This window comes from Urocampus carinirostris, chromosome 1 (genome assembly GCF_059441175.1).
Source record: "Urocampus carinirostris isolate Australia breed hairy pipefish chromosome 1, RoL_Ucar_1.0, whole genome shotgun sequence".
In the NCBI taxonomy this organism is placed as follows: Eukaryota; Metazoa; Chordata; class Actinopteri; order Syngnathiformes; family Syngnathidae; genus Urocampus; species Urocampus carinirostris.
In genome coordinates this window covers 15,644,211-15,659,436 of record NC_142349.1, presented here as the reverse complement: position 1 = coordinate 15,659,436, position 15,226 = coordinate 15,644,211, and the positions used below count along the sequence as shown (strand labels likewise).

Sequence of the window (15,226 nt, the reverse complement as noted above, 5' to 3'; positions counted from 1 at the left end):
ACCTGTCAACATATATAGATAGATAGATAGATAGATAGATAGATAGATAGATAGATAGATAGATAGATAGATAGATAGATAGATAGATAGATAGATAGATAGATAGATAGATAGATAGATAGATAGATAGATAGATAGATAGATAGATAGATAGATAGATAGATAGATAGATAGATAGATAGATAGATAGATAGATAGATAGATAGATAGATAGATAGATAGATAGATAGATAGATAGATAGATAGATAGATAGATAGATAGATAGATAGATAGATATAGATATATATATATATATAGATATATGTTTTACCTCGTACTTTATACATGTTTTGATCATTTCAAATGTATGCCGTAAAACATTGTTTGTACAAGGGAAAAAAATATTACATTAAAAAAAAAAAATATATATATATATTTTTGTTAGACCGATCTCGCGTTGCAGTATGGGTCGCTGGTAGCAGACGACAACGTAATCATAGATTGCTAATATGCTTGTGGCATTCTACATCAGTGGTTCTCAAATGGTCTTACTTGAGGACCTACCATTCCACCCTAATGACAAGATGTGACTCAAATCAAGAAAAAAGTTCACTTCTCAAATGTATCGATGAGAGGATGTGCTGTTTAAACAAAATGACCAGCAAAACTAAACGGCTTTAAGTACCATATATACAGTACTCGCATATAAGTGAGCCACATAACTAAATGAAAAACTATACCCCAAAAAAATATTAACTTGTACTTAAACATTGATAATTTTTCAATTATGTGGATAATAAAGATTAAATTACTAGTAAAAAAAACACATTTTAAAACAATATACTTTAACTTCCAGCAGCTCGTATACCATTGTTGTATTTCGCAATTGTTTCCTATTTCGACTTGTTGTTGTCAGTGGGTTTTTTTTTTCCAATTTTCTTTCCATCAAAAAAAATGACAATAAAATGAGATCGTTTTTTTTTTAAAAACACTATCAGAATGGTGCTGATTCACTGAATAGAAAGATGAGATTGAGCCGGGCACTATCTCCATCTACTGTTTGAGGGTGCAATTCTTCTTTTACACTATTTTGCTAGAGCAAAGGCCCGCGAGCCACTGAAAACATGCCCACGACCCACTCTTAGGTCCTGACCCAACAGTTGAGAAAAACTGTTCTCTGTGTGTTCTCTTATGTGTGTAAAGAGGTGTCGCTTTATGTTTGTAAGGTTTATTACCACTTTTACAATTACAATAATTTATAAGAGGAACAATTGAGTGAGGTTGACATGTGTGACTTGTCATTACGCCTTATGTATAAGGAAAAACGGGGAAAAAAAGCGAAAGTAGCTCATTCCTTAGTGACTACACCCAGACACGTTGTTAGCACTCTCCTACTGCGCCATACTCCATGCAATATTCAACACGTTTTGAGCCCAGACTGATCCATCATCGCGTGACAGAAATTTCAGCCGCCTGCGCGTGTGTGTACAAAGACCGTGCGTGCACTCTGCACTCATGCCATGTGTGTGCTTGGATGTCATGCTCTGGGTCCCGTGCATCCAAACCTCCCCCGCGGTGTCCAATTAGTTCATAGACGCGTTCAATCACGAGGTGACCAGCAGGTGTCTTCTACCTCAAGCCAGAGAAGCATATTACTAAACTGGCACAAGGAAATGTTGGAACGGGTGCCGTATTGGAGGCCCTCAGCTGTTTTGTCCTGTAGTGCTTCCAACTTGTTGTATTCTTTTCTCTAAGGATGCCAGCAGCTTGGCTAGTTGATCATTTTAAGCTGGCTACACACCCAAAAACTCAAAATACAGTGGTACCTCTAGATACGCAAAAATATATATTTCTTGCGGGATTGTTCTTGTAGCTCCAATTGCTTGTGTAAAGATGTAATTTGCCTATTATGAAATATTCCACTTTTAAATATTAAATTTTGCTGACCCATTGCTGACCTCTCAAAAGGAGGAAAGTGAACTGTAAATAGCTATGAAACACATATTTCTCAGGGTTTGTATGTGTGCTTGAAATCCTTGAAAATGCTTGAATTTTAACGTTGTGTTTTCAAGGGTTGAAAAATATTTGGATTTTGCGTGAAGTGCTCGTAAATGCTTAAAATTGTTGCTGTGTTTCTTCTTGGAAATGACCCCGACACCGCTCTCTATTGGCTTCACTTTGCCTTTGTTATTCCATTGTAAATAATGGCAGCTCACAATGTCCTATGAAGCAACATGTAGGGTGAAAGGACAAAAAGAGGCAGAGAGTTGGTGGCCTCTGGCTTCAGTTGCGAACACAGGCTGAACTTTAAGTGCAGGTGGGAGGATCAAACGTACCGCAGAAGGGTTGCTGATGCGGGCCACTGGGGGTGGAAACCAGAGAAGAGACTTAAAGGCAGTGGGTTAACAGCAGGCAAAGGCAACCATACCATACCAAAGTAAAAACGATTCAAAAATACAGGTATAAAACGTGAGTAAAAAAAACATGGATTAGCTTCTACGAACCACAGTGGTCAATATTCAAGCACCTGTTGCTGGTCACCAGCCTTGAACGAAGGCGACTGCAGCTGGTCTGTTTATGATTCATCCCATCTGCGCTAGTTAAGATAGAAGGATGGCCCAGGAGTGAGGAGGGGGGATTTTGGCAGGGGCGTGGCACAACAGTTGGTACAGACATCAGGTAATTACACCAAGCAGGTTAATCGTTCTGAGGTATCTGGGATGTTTTTTTCTTTTATTGGTACTGGAAAAATTGGCTTTGAAAGTCCTTAAAAAGTGGTTACATTTGGCCATAAAAAAAAGGTATACAAACCCTGCTTCCTAATCACAAAGACACATATTTTAGAATGAACATGATTGAACATAAAAAAATACAGTAATGAGATAATCATGATGATATTAACTTAATAAAATGCAAGTTTTTATGGGGGAGTTGCTGTAACAAAGGTTTGTGCTGGTGCGAAGGTGCAATTTTAGGGGGGGTGCTGTGCGGGAGGAGTGATGGGCAGTGTTCCCTCTAAGCTGCGCGCGTGCGCAGTTGCGCACTGCTTGCACATTCTCAGCGCACAAGAAAATCTAGCCAGCGCACAAAAATGAGGGTTCAAAAATACTAATTAGGAAGCGACTTAAGTCAAAGTTACAGTGCATGAAGGTAAAAATACACGGGTTCCCCTGACGTTGTGTCCTAAATGCAGTATTTTGAAGTCGAGTCAAAGTAGAACGAAGTGGAGTAAAGTTAGTCGTAAAGTAGAGTTTGTCGAGAACCGGCTTCTTCGGCTCGGCTCACTAAAAGGAACCGGATCTTTCGGGTCCTAAACGGCTCTTCAGGTTGTTTTTGCTTCTTTAATCCCAACATGACCAAATATTATGTAAAATTACGCACAAAATGACTTAAAGGAAGGAGAGAATAGAACAAAAAAGAAAAAAAATACCAAAATGAAAAAGTAATGAAAAGCTGAGAAAAAAAAGAAGGAAACATTTAAAAAAAAAGCCAGAGAAAAGAAAAGAAAGAAATGTAGGAAAAAAGTAAATAGAGAACAAAAAGAAAAAAGGAACGGCTCGGAAAAAAATTAACACAATGAGATTTTTTTTAAAGGAATTTAAAAACAAGTAGAAAAAAAACACGGAAAAAAGAAGAAAAAGTTTGTGTTGAATTCAAATAATTTCCAATTATATCAAGTGAATCTTGTTGCCAACATTGTACTCCCACTAAAAAATGTGATTAAGTACAGTTCTGTATCTTACAACCGACTAAATAAGCCCCCAAAAATGTTAATATTATGCAACAAAATATATCAGGAAATAAAAAGAAATGAATATCTTGTGAAAGAATTGTAAGAACAAACGACATTTTTAGGCCATACAACCTTTGCAATAGTACATGAGTCAATTCATTCAAAAGAGAAAAAAATTTGCATTGCCGGAAACTCAGCAAAATGTAACTTGATGTCGAGTTTTGGACATGTTTGATAATGGATTAGTTGCCACACTTGGGATTGCTGTTGCCCACTGTTGTTTCAAGCGTTGCTCACCGACTTTGTGTGAACGCTCAGACCCGTGGAAAATTAGAGGGAACATTGGTGATGGGGCACTATTTTTGATGATACATATGCACTTACTCTACTTAAAATTACAGTCACTATAACTTGAACATGAACAGATATTTTTACAGCACAATGTTTGTGCCTGTTAGTTTTTCTACATCACACATCAAATTTCCCTTTTAGCTGGACTCGCAAAGCTGTCACTTTCTACAGGTCTTTCAAGGAGATTTTTCTCTGCCTCCCCTTAAAATGGTTATGGAAATGCATAAGGCATTTCTTTTCAACGGACGAAAGCAGCAGTTTCTTCCCACTAGACGCCAGATTCTGTAGACACCAGCCTCTAGATTCATTCTCTTTTTCAACTGTTTCTTTTTGCAACAGGAATCTAACCTCCCTTGGAATTTTTTGCAGCAAAGGACTGCGTAAATTCTTTTGCGGCTTTGTGACCGGCACTCGCAGTTTCCCGTTTGTAGTCTTTTCACAACCGTATTTTTCCATTATTTTTTGCTTTGTTCAATCGTCATAATTCTCCCTTTTTTCTCAAACACCTTACCGTTTCCCTTTCCGGAACTCAGGGCACAAAAAGGTGATGCTATAAAATGCGAATAAAGAGATGCCGATGGCGGTGAGTCGTCATGAGTGGTCTTTAGTGGTAGCCCTCAAGGCTGATCCTGAACAGGATTTTGCTACGTAAAGTGCGGTCAATTTTGTTTTAAAAAAAACGAAAACATCTAAATTGTCATGTGTAGAAGTACTCATGAAAAGAGGCACCACTGTACAAAATTTTAAACACCCTCACGTTTCCCATTTCACATCCAGTTCATTTTTTTAATTAAAACTTTAAATCCGCAATAGATAGCCAGAGTGTGGGTAAATAAACAAAAAAAACTATCTTTGAGATGTTTTACTTTAATAGCCCGAAAAAAAAAGTAGAAAACAGTTTTACAAGATTCTCAATTATGAGTCCTGTGCAACTGTAAGGCAAACACCCGAATGAGTTGAAACTCTTCCTTCCCACGCTACAAAATTATCCAAAACATGTCTGCATAAATCACAAGCCAACAAACATGGTTTGAAAACAGCCTCTACCAAAAAAATGAGTAGATGCTTGCCAATAAAATAAATTAGATTTGAACTCTGACAGTCAGCGTCCCAATTGAAAAAAATTACTTCGTTTTCAGTCTGAAATTCTTATGGTTTGTACTGTTGTGTCACTGAGTCTTACTTTTTCTTCCATAAAACCTGACATTTACAAGTCTGGTCGCATTTTACTTCTGGACAAGGTACAAGCATATACCATGAAGTCCAATAATTTAATATATGACTTTTGCCTCATGAAACAGAAAGGGTTCCTTCTGGATCCCATTTATTTCTAGCTCGAACAGAAAACAAGTTTAATATTCCTTTTTGGCAAAAAAATACATCCAATCCACTTGATTACTTTTGGTTTTGGGTTATATTTCCCTAACAACTTGGCATTGGTCTAGAGCAGGGGCCTCTAATGTGGTGCCCGTGGGCACCAGGTAACCCCCTAAGAACACTGAGTACCCCGTGGACAGGTTCTGAAAATAGTTCACCAGTGGTGGGTCATTGTAATTTTTCAAGAAATTTAATTTCCTACTGGCATAATGTTTTAGTGTTTGACTAGGCCTATTACAACTCAACGTCTCATAATTACAACCAGACAATAACATATTTAGAACATACTAACAACATAAGATGTCATTTTAGGAATGCATATCAAACAGTTGGCCCTTTGTGCTGTCATTAACAAAAAGCAGCTCTTAGCTTTAGAAAGGTTGGTTACGCCTGGTTTAGAGAATACAATTGTATTGCTGATGCTTGACTTTATATGTTTATCGTCTTGCTCCTTTAAAAGGGAGACATTGAAAGCTAACAATTCATCATATGAGGAAGGATCATGAAGGAAATCATCCTTAAGGATTTTTTCTAACAATGTTCGGCAATTGTAATCATCGAGTTACTTAGTAAGGTGCACATTGAACACATTTTTCACAGAATCACTTGGTTTGACTTAAGTGGACCATTGTTTTTAAAAGCAATGAACAGAATCGATTCATCAATCAATTCAGCAAAAGAACACACTTTTACAATTACTTATGTCTTTAAAAACGACCTTTAATATCATGTCTTTTATCCCTTGAACACCTTCTGAATGCAAAAAATGTATATTTGTTCAAGTAAGTAAACACACCAAGCAAACATATCCTCGCATACTAGCAGATAGCCTTCCTGTTTTTAAACCCTGAGAAATTGAATCATAAAATGTGGTAGGTTTGACAATGATGGATAGAACTGAAATATACCTTCTTTTTGAATCATATCAATTCCTATTTTTCGGGGGGGAATTATTTCGGGAGCTAACGCTTGTTAAAATGGCTTGGTGGTGTAAAATTAATTGTAAAATTAATTTACATGGTGAGTTCTCAATACTTAGTCCCTTGTAGGAAGTTGCTTTTTAGAATTCGTGTCCTAAAACAGAAACATTACACAAAACATGGTTCAGCTTGCTTGTTGCCATTCATATTTACATTTTTGTATGCCTTTGAATTCTTAGAGGGGCCCTGGAGTATAATAATCATTTTTAGGAGCGATGTTAGTGTAATTTTTGTACCCTTTTTAGATCCTGTAGCACATTTTCGTGCCAGCCAATCAATGCAGTGAGGCCATCCAGATCATGTATTTTGGTGACCTTCCCAATTTTTTGGCACAGTTTTGCAGAAACTCGCCTTCTTACCTTCATCCAAGAGCCAAATTGGGTCCTAATAAAACGAGCACCACCTTTACTGTTATTCTACCCACCGATGGAGAGAGGCCATTGAAGGGGAAATCGTGCGATCAAATAAAAAAAGTAGGCCGAGATGAATGCGATTAGAGACTACACCTAAGCGGGAGCGTGCGTCCGCCGAAGCGCTCCCCATTTATCAAATCCCGACGAGAACAACGCTGATGTCCTACAAATGAGCTGATAATGCATCTCATCTCACTCTGCTGCTGCCCATTATCATCGTATCCTTTGTGTCCTTATTTTGAATTCCCGACTAACTTTTATCGACCCTGATCTTTTTTAGTTGTAACCTCCCCTCCCCTTGTCCTACTCCCTCACCATCTCTGCCGAAGCTTTTAATGATGACAAACCCATGACTCTGTGTCCGTTTTCTCCACTGCGCCTTCTTTCCCTTTCCGCTGCAGTCTTTGTGTGCCCGGGGAGGCTGCTGCGTGTGCAAGCACCCAGCTCTTTGCAGGAGGCCGAGCATCAGGCGGGCGCGTGGTGCAAGGACCCCCTCCAGTCCGGAGACCGTCTCTACGTCATGCCCTGGACCCCCTACCGCACCGACATGCTCTTCGAATACGCCTCCTGGGAGGACTTCAAACAGAGTCGAGCCACCACCACATACAAGTGAGCAGATTGGCAAACAGCAGCTGCATTGATATACCGCCTCTAAGCCATGTCCACAAATGCATTGAGTGTTACAAAAGCGAACCTGTGCTTGTGTGTGCGTGTGTTTTCCTTGATGTCCAAATACAATCTTAAGAACAAAGAATGAAAGATAACATGCGTCACATGTGTCACTACTTTTGACGTTTGGGTTCCAATCAAACCAATTTGCTCCGCAAGCTTGACATTTTATTCAATTTTACACATTTTAAAGTTACAAACTCATAAAGCATTTGGGTTCAAATTAACTGATCATTTTTTAGTTGGGCTCAAATAAGTTCTTCTATTTTCAACTTTTTTGGAGTTCGGGTTGGCATTTGGACTCTACCAGAAGCAGACCTTTTCTTACTTTCAACATTTTCATACTACACTAACAAATGTTTTTTTTTCTTTAAACCTGTGGAGACTTCATTCTCCAGCAACCCCACTCTAACCCTCCTGTCTCAAACCCAATGTGTTCCACCCTGAACAGCTCTGCTAAAGGTAAAATATAAGCGCATAGGCTCGGTAAAAACAAATATGAAATGTTTTTTTTTAAGCACAGGTGGGCATTGTTAACACATACTCAATAGAGACATTATTTAACTTTCAATTTTTTAAGGACACCTCAAACGACGCCTTTAAGGTTGTCTAAAGCCTTTTAAACCGTGCAGTTTTTAGGAACCCTCTAACATTGTACTTTTTTAGGTATTCAAATGTTGCAATATTTAAAGAGATCACAGACTATGTGTTTCAAATTATTCACATCCTGCAAAATACAACCCTCCCAGGTTGCCCAACCGAGTGGACGGCACGGGCTTTGTGGTGTACGACGGCGCTGTCTTTTACAACAAAGAGCGCACGCGCAACATTGTCAAGTACGACCTACGCACGCGTATCAAGAGCGGCGAGGCCATCATCACCAACGCCAACTACCATGACACGTCGCCGTACCGCTGGGGCGGAAAATCGGACATCGACCTGGCCGTGGACGAGAACGGCCTTTGGGTGATCTACGCTACTGAGTCCAACAACGGGAGGCTGGTGGTCAGCCAGGTGGGAGAATGTTTGAAAATATCCATGTCATCTTGAAAGGCAATTTCAAATAAAATTTCAAAAATGTCCTCCAAAATCAAATGTATCTTCTAGCATACATCACTGCCGCAAACCTTACCAAAGTGACTTTGTCTTAATTTTTGTGGAATGTATTAGAACAGTAAAATACGTAGTCTGTCTTGCAGTGAGTAAATAATAATTATACATTGTATTTCGAAGCGCCTTTCAGGACACCCAAGGTCGCTCTAGATTTTAGTAGGACACAACAATAATCGAAGAGTAAAACAAGAAAGTAATAAATAGCCAATAAAACACATTATATTTAAAGGGGCAGTTTGTGAGGCATATGGTCAAGAATAAGTCTGAAGAGGTGAGTTTTGAGTCCGGATTTGAAGGTGGACAGGGTTGCAGAATTTGAGGGGTTAGGCGGCAATGAGTTCTAGAGCTGGGGGGCAGAGCGGCTGAAAGCTCTGCCGAACTTTTTGCCATGATGTGTTAGCAAGGTTTGCTAGCACTTAATAAGGGGACTTGCAACCATTAAGATGGGGGGAAATCAGCTGATGTAGACAGGTATGAGATTGAGAGATTGAGTATGATTCGTAAGCAATTACTGTACATTTAAAATGAAAGTTACTGTAACTTGAAATGCATGCGCAAACTGAAAAGAAATGACGCCGACACTTACTCTGGTGGCTTTGCTTTGCCATTAAAGTTCTTCCCTCATGGTTAATGGCAGCTGGTACAGTATTAGTTTGTATGGCATTGTCCTATAAAGCATCATCGCCCCCCCTGAGGGGCACTCACAAGAGGACCGGTGCATGCTGTACCTAAACAGGGCGCTATGAAATGTGTATTAATGCAGGGAATACATATCACTTAGAGACATTTATTATGGGCCATTTCCAATAATAAAGGTAGCGAAAGGGAAACATTTCTGCAACGGAAAATGTAAGGTATGTATTGCTGTCATTGACCTAACACCTCAAAGTGAGAGATTCGTCTCAAAAATGTTTGCACACGTATTGTGCAGATCCAAAAACTATATTTGCGATGTACAGTTCACAGTTATAATTTTGGCTCTGGAAAATACATGATTCACACTAGATTTCTTCTTTTAACGGTACTGGAGAAATCAGAATAGGCTTTGAAAGTTCTTAAAAAGTACTTGAATGTGGTCATAACAAAGGTGTATGAAACAAGTAGTGGTTCAATGGTGAAAATCAGGCCTCCCCCTCCATACCAGCTCGGTAGCCTAGATGATAGGGCGCCCGCTCCGAGACTGGGAGGTCGCTGGTTCAAGCCTCGGCCGAGTCATACCTAAGACTTACAACAGCGGTACTCATTGCCTCCCTGCTTGGCGCTCGGCATTAAGGGTTGGAATTGGGAGGGTTGGTCATTTAATGACTCCCAACACCTCAGTTGGGTCTAAAAAATGGCGGTGTTTGGCTGCGGCTGCATCGGCTCGCTACGGTTTAACTGTACGGGTCAGGTGTATCGACATTTTGTTCTGTGTGCATGGTTACAAAGAATGACAATCAAAGTAAATTATATTCTTCTCTTCAATATCTGGGTTTGATTCCCATAGTGACAATTTTTAACGCAAGGTTTGTTAGTAGGATCCTCCAAAGATTTTAACAAAATTTTATACAGATTTTTCATCCAAAATAGGTTATACACGAGTGCACGTTATATAAACAAATACGGTAATTCATTTTATTTCAAATCTCACAAAAACAGAATGGTTTGAAAAATTAGCACATAACTAAATGATTTAACAGATTTTACTCACTTTCGTTTACAAGACATCAGACGAACTCCCAATGTCTCACTCCAAAATGAAATTAATCCCATCAAGGTTGAGACGAATTGCTATTGACCTTTTAGGACTCTTTTTAACTGTGAGCTGACACTCGGACACAGTTAAGTCAAAATGATTTGTGAAGGAACAATAATTCCATTTCTTGAAGGTTTGATTGACCTCAGTGAGAATCCACTCAAAGTTCTGCTGGTGTCTTCTGCTTTCTTTTGAGCAGGTCAACCCGTACACGTTACGCTTTGAGGGCACGTGGGAGACGAGCTTCGACAAGCGTGTGGCGTCCAATGCTTTCATGGCGTGCGGTGTTCTCTACGCCGTACGTTCCGTCTACCAGGACGACGACAGCGAGGCGGGCGGCGACCTGCTCATGTATGCCTACAACACCAATCGCAGGCGGGAGGAGCCCATCAACATCGCTTTCCCCAACCCGTACCAGTATATCTCTTCCGTGGACTACAACCCGCGAGACAACCAGCTCTATGTGTGGAACAACTACAACGTGTTGCGCTACCCACTGGAATTCGGCCCGCCGGACCCCACCTCAGGTTGGCACCGTGCTTATATTGTGTCATAAAGTCAAATAGCAATTACTGCCAATCTCATGCAAAGTTGCGAATGACCATGATAAACCTCACCGAGACCCGTCAAAGTGGGGGAATCAATCCTAATGCGACAGGAGACCGTTAGAAATTGACACTGCAAAATAAAATGGAACCTTTATGCTCTTGACTGTGACCGAAAATATTATAAATGGCTCAGCAGTTGACTGGGTTGGATTTATTAAGCCTGCTCGCGTTTTATTTGCATTGTAAATGGATTTAATAAGGGTCATCTGTCAACATTGCTGTTATCGCATGATAGCTTTTCAAGTTAAAAGACAAATTCACTAATTGCCGTCTATATATTTTCTTTATAATCTCCACTGTGTGACTACATTGCACCATTTATAACTTTTATTTCAGATTTAGTTTTCGTGTGTCCCAGTAGGTTTTCTCTGGGTTACTGAGGTAGTTGTTTCAAACACACAAACTACATTTAAATTGAGTCAGGTCAAGTCACATTTATTTGTATAGCCCTTAATCACAAAATGTCTCAAAGGACTGAACAGGTTACAATTACACCATCGCCTGATCTTAAACCAACATGCGGACAAGGAAAAACTCAAAATCCTCAGCACACAAGTGGTAATCTCTCTCCCAGGATGACCAGGGTGAAATAGAGGTCCCCATAACAAGTGCTTCAAACATCTTAAAAACAATGGAGGTACCGGGAGTATACTTCAGAATACTTTCCGAAAAAAGAGCAACACCGCCTTATTCTTATGTTAAGAAATACTTCCGTCTAAAGTTGTTTTTTTTTGCTCACTTTAAACATTTATAAGTGAATTAAAACAATTAATTTAAGTAGTCTATAATCATGGACTTCATCCCCTCTGTAAACATAATTGCTGCATGTTTTGTGCGTACACCGTATAACATTTTTTAACGGGAATTTTTGAGGATAACGATCTCGTTTGGCCCATTTCAATGAATACGGATCGTCTCGGTCCCTGGTGGCAGACGACAACGCGATAGTAGAATGCCAATAACAAAGCAAATGTTATCCTCGATCAAGCTTTTGTTTTTGTGCTACATATTAACCCAAATTATTTGTTGTTATTCTCCGTAGTCAAGTCAAGACAAATGTAATTAGATAGCCCTTAATCACAAAAATGTCTCAAAGGACTGCACAGGATTACAATTACAAAATTACACAATTACCTGATCTTAAACCAGCATGCGGGCAAGGAACAACTCAAAAACCTCAGTGTGAGGAGAAAAGAGAAACCTTGAGAAAGGACCTCACATGTGGTAATCCCCCTTCCAGGATTGACCAGGGTGAATTACAAATAGCATTACTGTACACATAATAGTAAACATTAGGTAAGATGTTGAAAATGTCCGGAAAGTGCATGACATCAACGACGCCCCCAGCCTGCAAACCAGTCCAGAAAGTCTATGACGGCCACGACGCTGCCTCCCGTCTCTGCCAGCTGGTAAATGCAGGGGTTGACCGCTGACCCATCCCAAATCATCCTTCTCCTTCGTATCAGCCAGGCAGGCGTCGGAAAAAGACAGGACAAAACAGAATACGAGGTGGGCATCAATCATATGCTTTGGAATAGAAGTGTGTCTTAAGCCTCGATTTAAAAACTTCCGTTGAGGTTGCAGATCTTATCTCCAGAGGCAGGGCGTTCCATAACACCGGGGCCCGGATGGAGAACGCTCTCGAGCCTGCAGACTTCTTGACTCTCGGAGTCACAAGTAGACCGGCATTTTCCGAGCGCAGACTCCGTGCAGGAACATAGGGGGAAATCAAATCGGAGAAATAAGAGGGTGCAAGCCCATGCAAACATTTACATGTTAATAAGAGAACCTTAAAGTCACATCTTAAGTGGACTGGGAGCCAGTGCAAGTTGGCCAATACAGGAGTAATATGCTCAAACTTTTTGGTCTTAGTCAAAAGTCTAGCTGCCGCATTCTGAACCAGCTGCAAACTTTTAATGCTAGACATCGGGAGACCAGAAAGCAATACATTACAGTAATCAAGCCGAGAAGTGATAAACGCATGAATTAAAATCTCTGCATCTGATTGGGACAGCATCGAACGAATCTTCGCAATATTAAGGAGGTGGTAGAAAGCTATTCTAGTAATATTTTTCACGTGTAACTGAAACGACAGATTAGGATCAAATATAACACCTAGATTTTTGACCGAGTCACTATGGGTGATATTACATTTGTCTAGGTTCAGGGTAGTGTTTGAAAACAACTGACGACAGTGAGCTGGACCAATAATCAACATTTCAGTTTTTTCTGGGTTAAGGCGTAAAAAAATATTTGACATCCATCTTTGAATCTCAGTAAGGCAAGCCTCCAGATTTCTACAACTTAAATGTCCAGTTTTTTCCAGTGGCACATACAGTTGAGTGTCATCTGCATAGCAATGGAAACTAATATTATAATTGCGGATAATGTCACCAAGCGGGATCATATAAATACTAAAAAGAAGGGGGCCAAGTACAGAGCCTTGAGGAACACCACAAGGGACATTAGATGGTTTAGAGGTCAGATTGCCATAGTTAACACATTGCATCCTGTCTGACAGGTAGGACCTAAACCACGAGAGTACAGTTCCTGAGATACCAATGCGTTCTAGACGAACCAATAATAGGTTGTGGTCGACCGTATCAAAAGCAGCGCTGAGATCCAGCAGCAGTAACATTGATGAGGCACCAGAATCTATTGTTAAAAGGACATCATTGGTTACTTTAGCCAGGGCTGTCTCAGTAGAGTGATTTGCCCTAAATGCTGACTGGACAGTTTCAAAAAGGTTATTTTCTGACATGAAGTCATTTAGCTGCTGTGCAACGACCTTTTCAAGTAATTTCGCAAAAAATGGCAGATTTGACACTGGCCTATAATTACCTAGGCTTTCTGGGTCAAGGTTAGGTCGCTTAAGCCTGGGTTTAATGTCGGCAGACTTGAAGGCTACAGGAACAATACCCGAGGATAGCGATATATTAATAATATTTAAAACTGATGGTCCTAAGATCCCAAACAGATCCTTCACCAGTGAAGCTGGAAACGGATCAAGCAGGCGCGTAGTTTGTTTGGCCCTACTGACCATCTGTGTTAGATTATCAAGGGACAAATTATTGAAACTGGAGAATGTTTCTGAACAACCGCCGACACGGTCCATACCTAACACCTCCACATCTTTGATATAGGAGGAGGAAACAGAGCGTTCTTTTAAAATTTCATTCCTGATTAGTTGAATCTTTTTATTAAAAAATTCCATAATGTCGTTAGCAGAATAAGTGCAACCATTTGGGTTAAGTTGTTGTCTGGTAAGTTTCGCCACTGTGTCAAACAAAAAATTCGGATTATTCTTATGTTTAACAATAATCTTAGAGAGAAACGAAGCTTTAGCTGAGGCAAGAGCTACTTTATATTTCAGCAAACTGTCACACCAGGCCAGTCGAAAAACCTCCAGCTTAGTAGTGCGCCATTTTCGTTCAATTTTTCTGCAACTTTGTTTGAGTAACCTAGTTTCTTCAGTAAACCAAGGTGTATTCTTCTTGGGTTGGAATTTATACTTTAGGGGCGCCACAGAATCAAGAACATTAACCAAAGCAGTATTGAAGTTGTTTGTAAGTGAGTCAACAGACCCAGTGTACGAAGGAAAGGCTGCAGTTACCGTAGGTAATAATTCTTTTAAGGCTAACACCGTTTTAGGGCGGATATTGCAACTTCTAAAGCCTAAATTTTCCTTATCACAGTAAACATTAAACAGCACCTCACATTTAACAAAATAGTGATCAGAGATGGCATTAGGATACGGTAACACTGTAACATTTGAGGCTACTATGTCACGGGTCAGGACGAGATCTAGAGTGTTCCCATCTTTATAAGTGGGCACATCAACTATTTGAATGAAACCAAATGTATCAATCAGTGACTTAAATGCAATTGCAAGTGAATTTGATGGGGAGTTTATGTGAACATTAAAATCACCAATAATTACAACATTGTCCGCATAAGTTACTAAGTCTGTTAACAGTTCCGAAAATTCTTCCAAAAAATTTGAGTATGGTCCAGGTGGGCGATACACAACAACTAAATAAATTGGTGTTGACATTAAGGACCTCATAACAAGTGCTTCAAACGTTTTAAAACTAGTAGGGGTATTAGGAGTAAATTTCAACTTATCTTCCGATATAAGAGCAACACCTCCACCTTTTTTGCATGGTTGTGCCAAGTGCGAACTCAAAAAGTTAGGGCCCGGTCACACAGCCGTTTGCGTCTGTATCGCGGGTAAAATTTTGCGTTTTTTTTTTTGCCCGTGGTTGCC

The 15,226-nt window shown here is 39.8% G+C and overlaps 1 protein-coding gene across 11 annotated transcripts in view; it reads left to right on the top strand.

Moving 5' to 3' along the window:
- adgrl1a (adhesion G protein-coupled receptor L1a) overlaps nt 1-15,226 on the top strand; it is a 278,192-nt gene that overhangs the window by 214,777 nt on the left and 48,189 nt on the right. For all 11 annotated transcript variants that reach the window (XM_088328480.1, XM_088328463.1, XM_088328459.1 and 8 more), the window contains 3 exons: nt 7,236-7,443; nt 8,253-8,517; nt 10,551-10,878. In XM_088328480.1, coding sequence (XP_088184606.1) covers nt 7,236-7,443; nt 8,253-8,517; nt 10,551-10,878 — 801 coding nt within the window. The remainder of the gene's footprint in view (nt 1-7,235; nt 7,444-8,252; nt 8,518-10,550; nt 10,879-15,226) is intronic.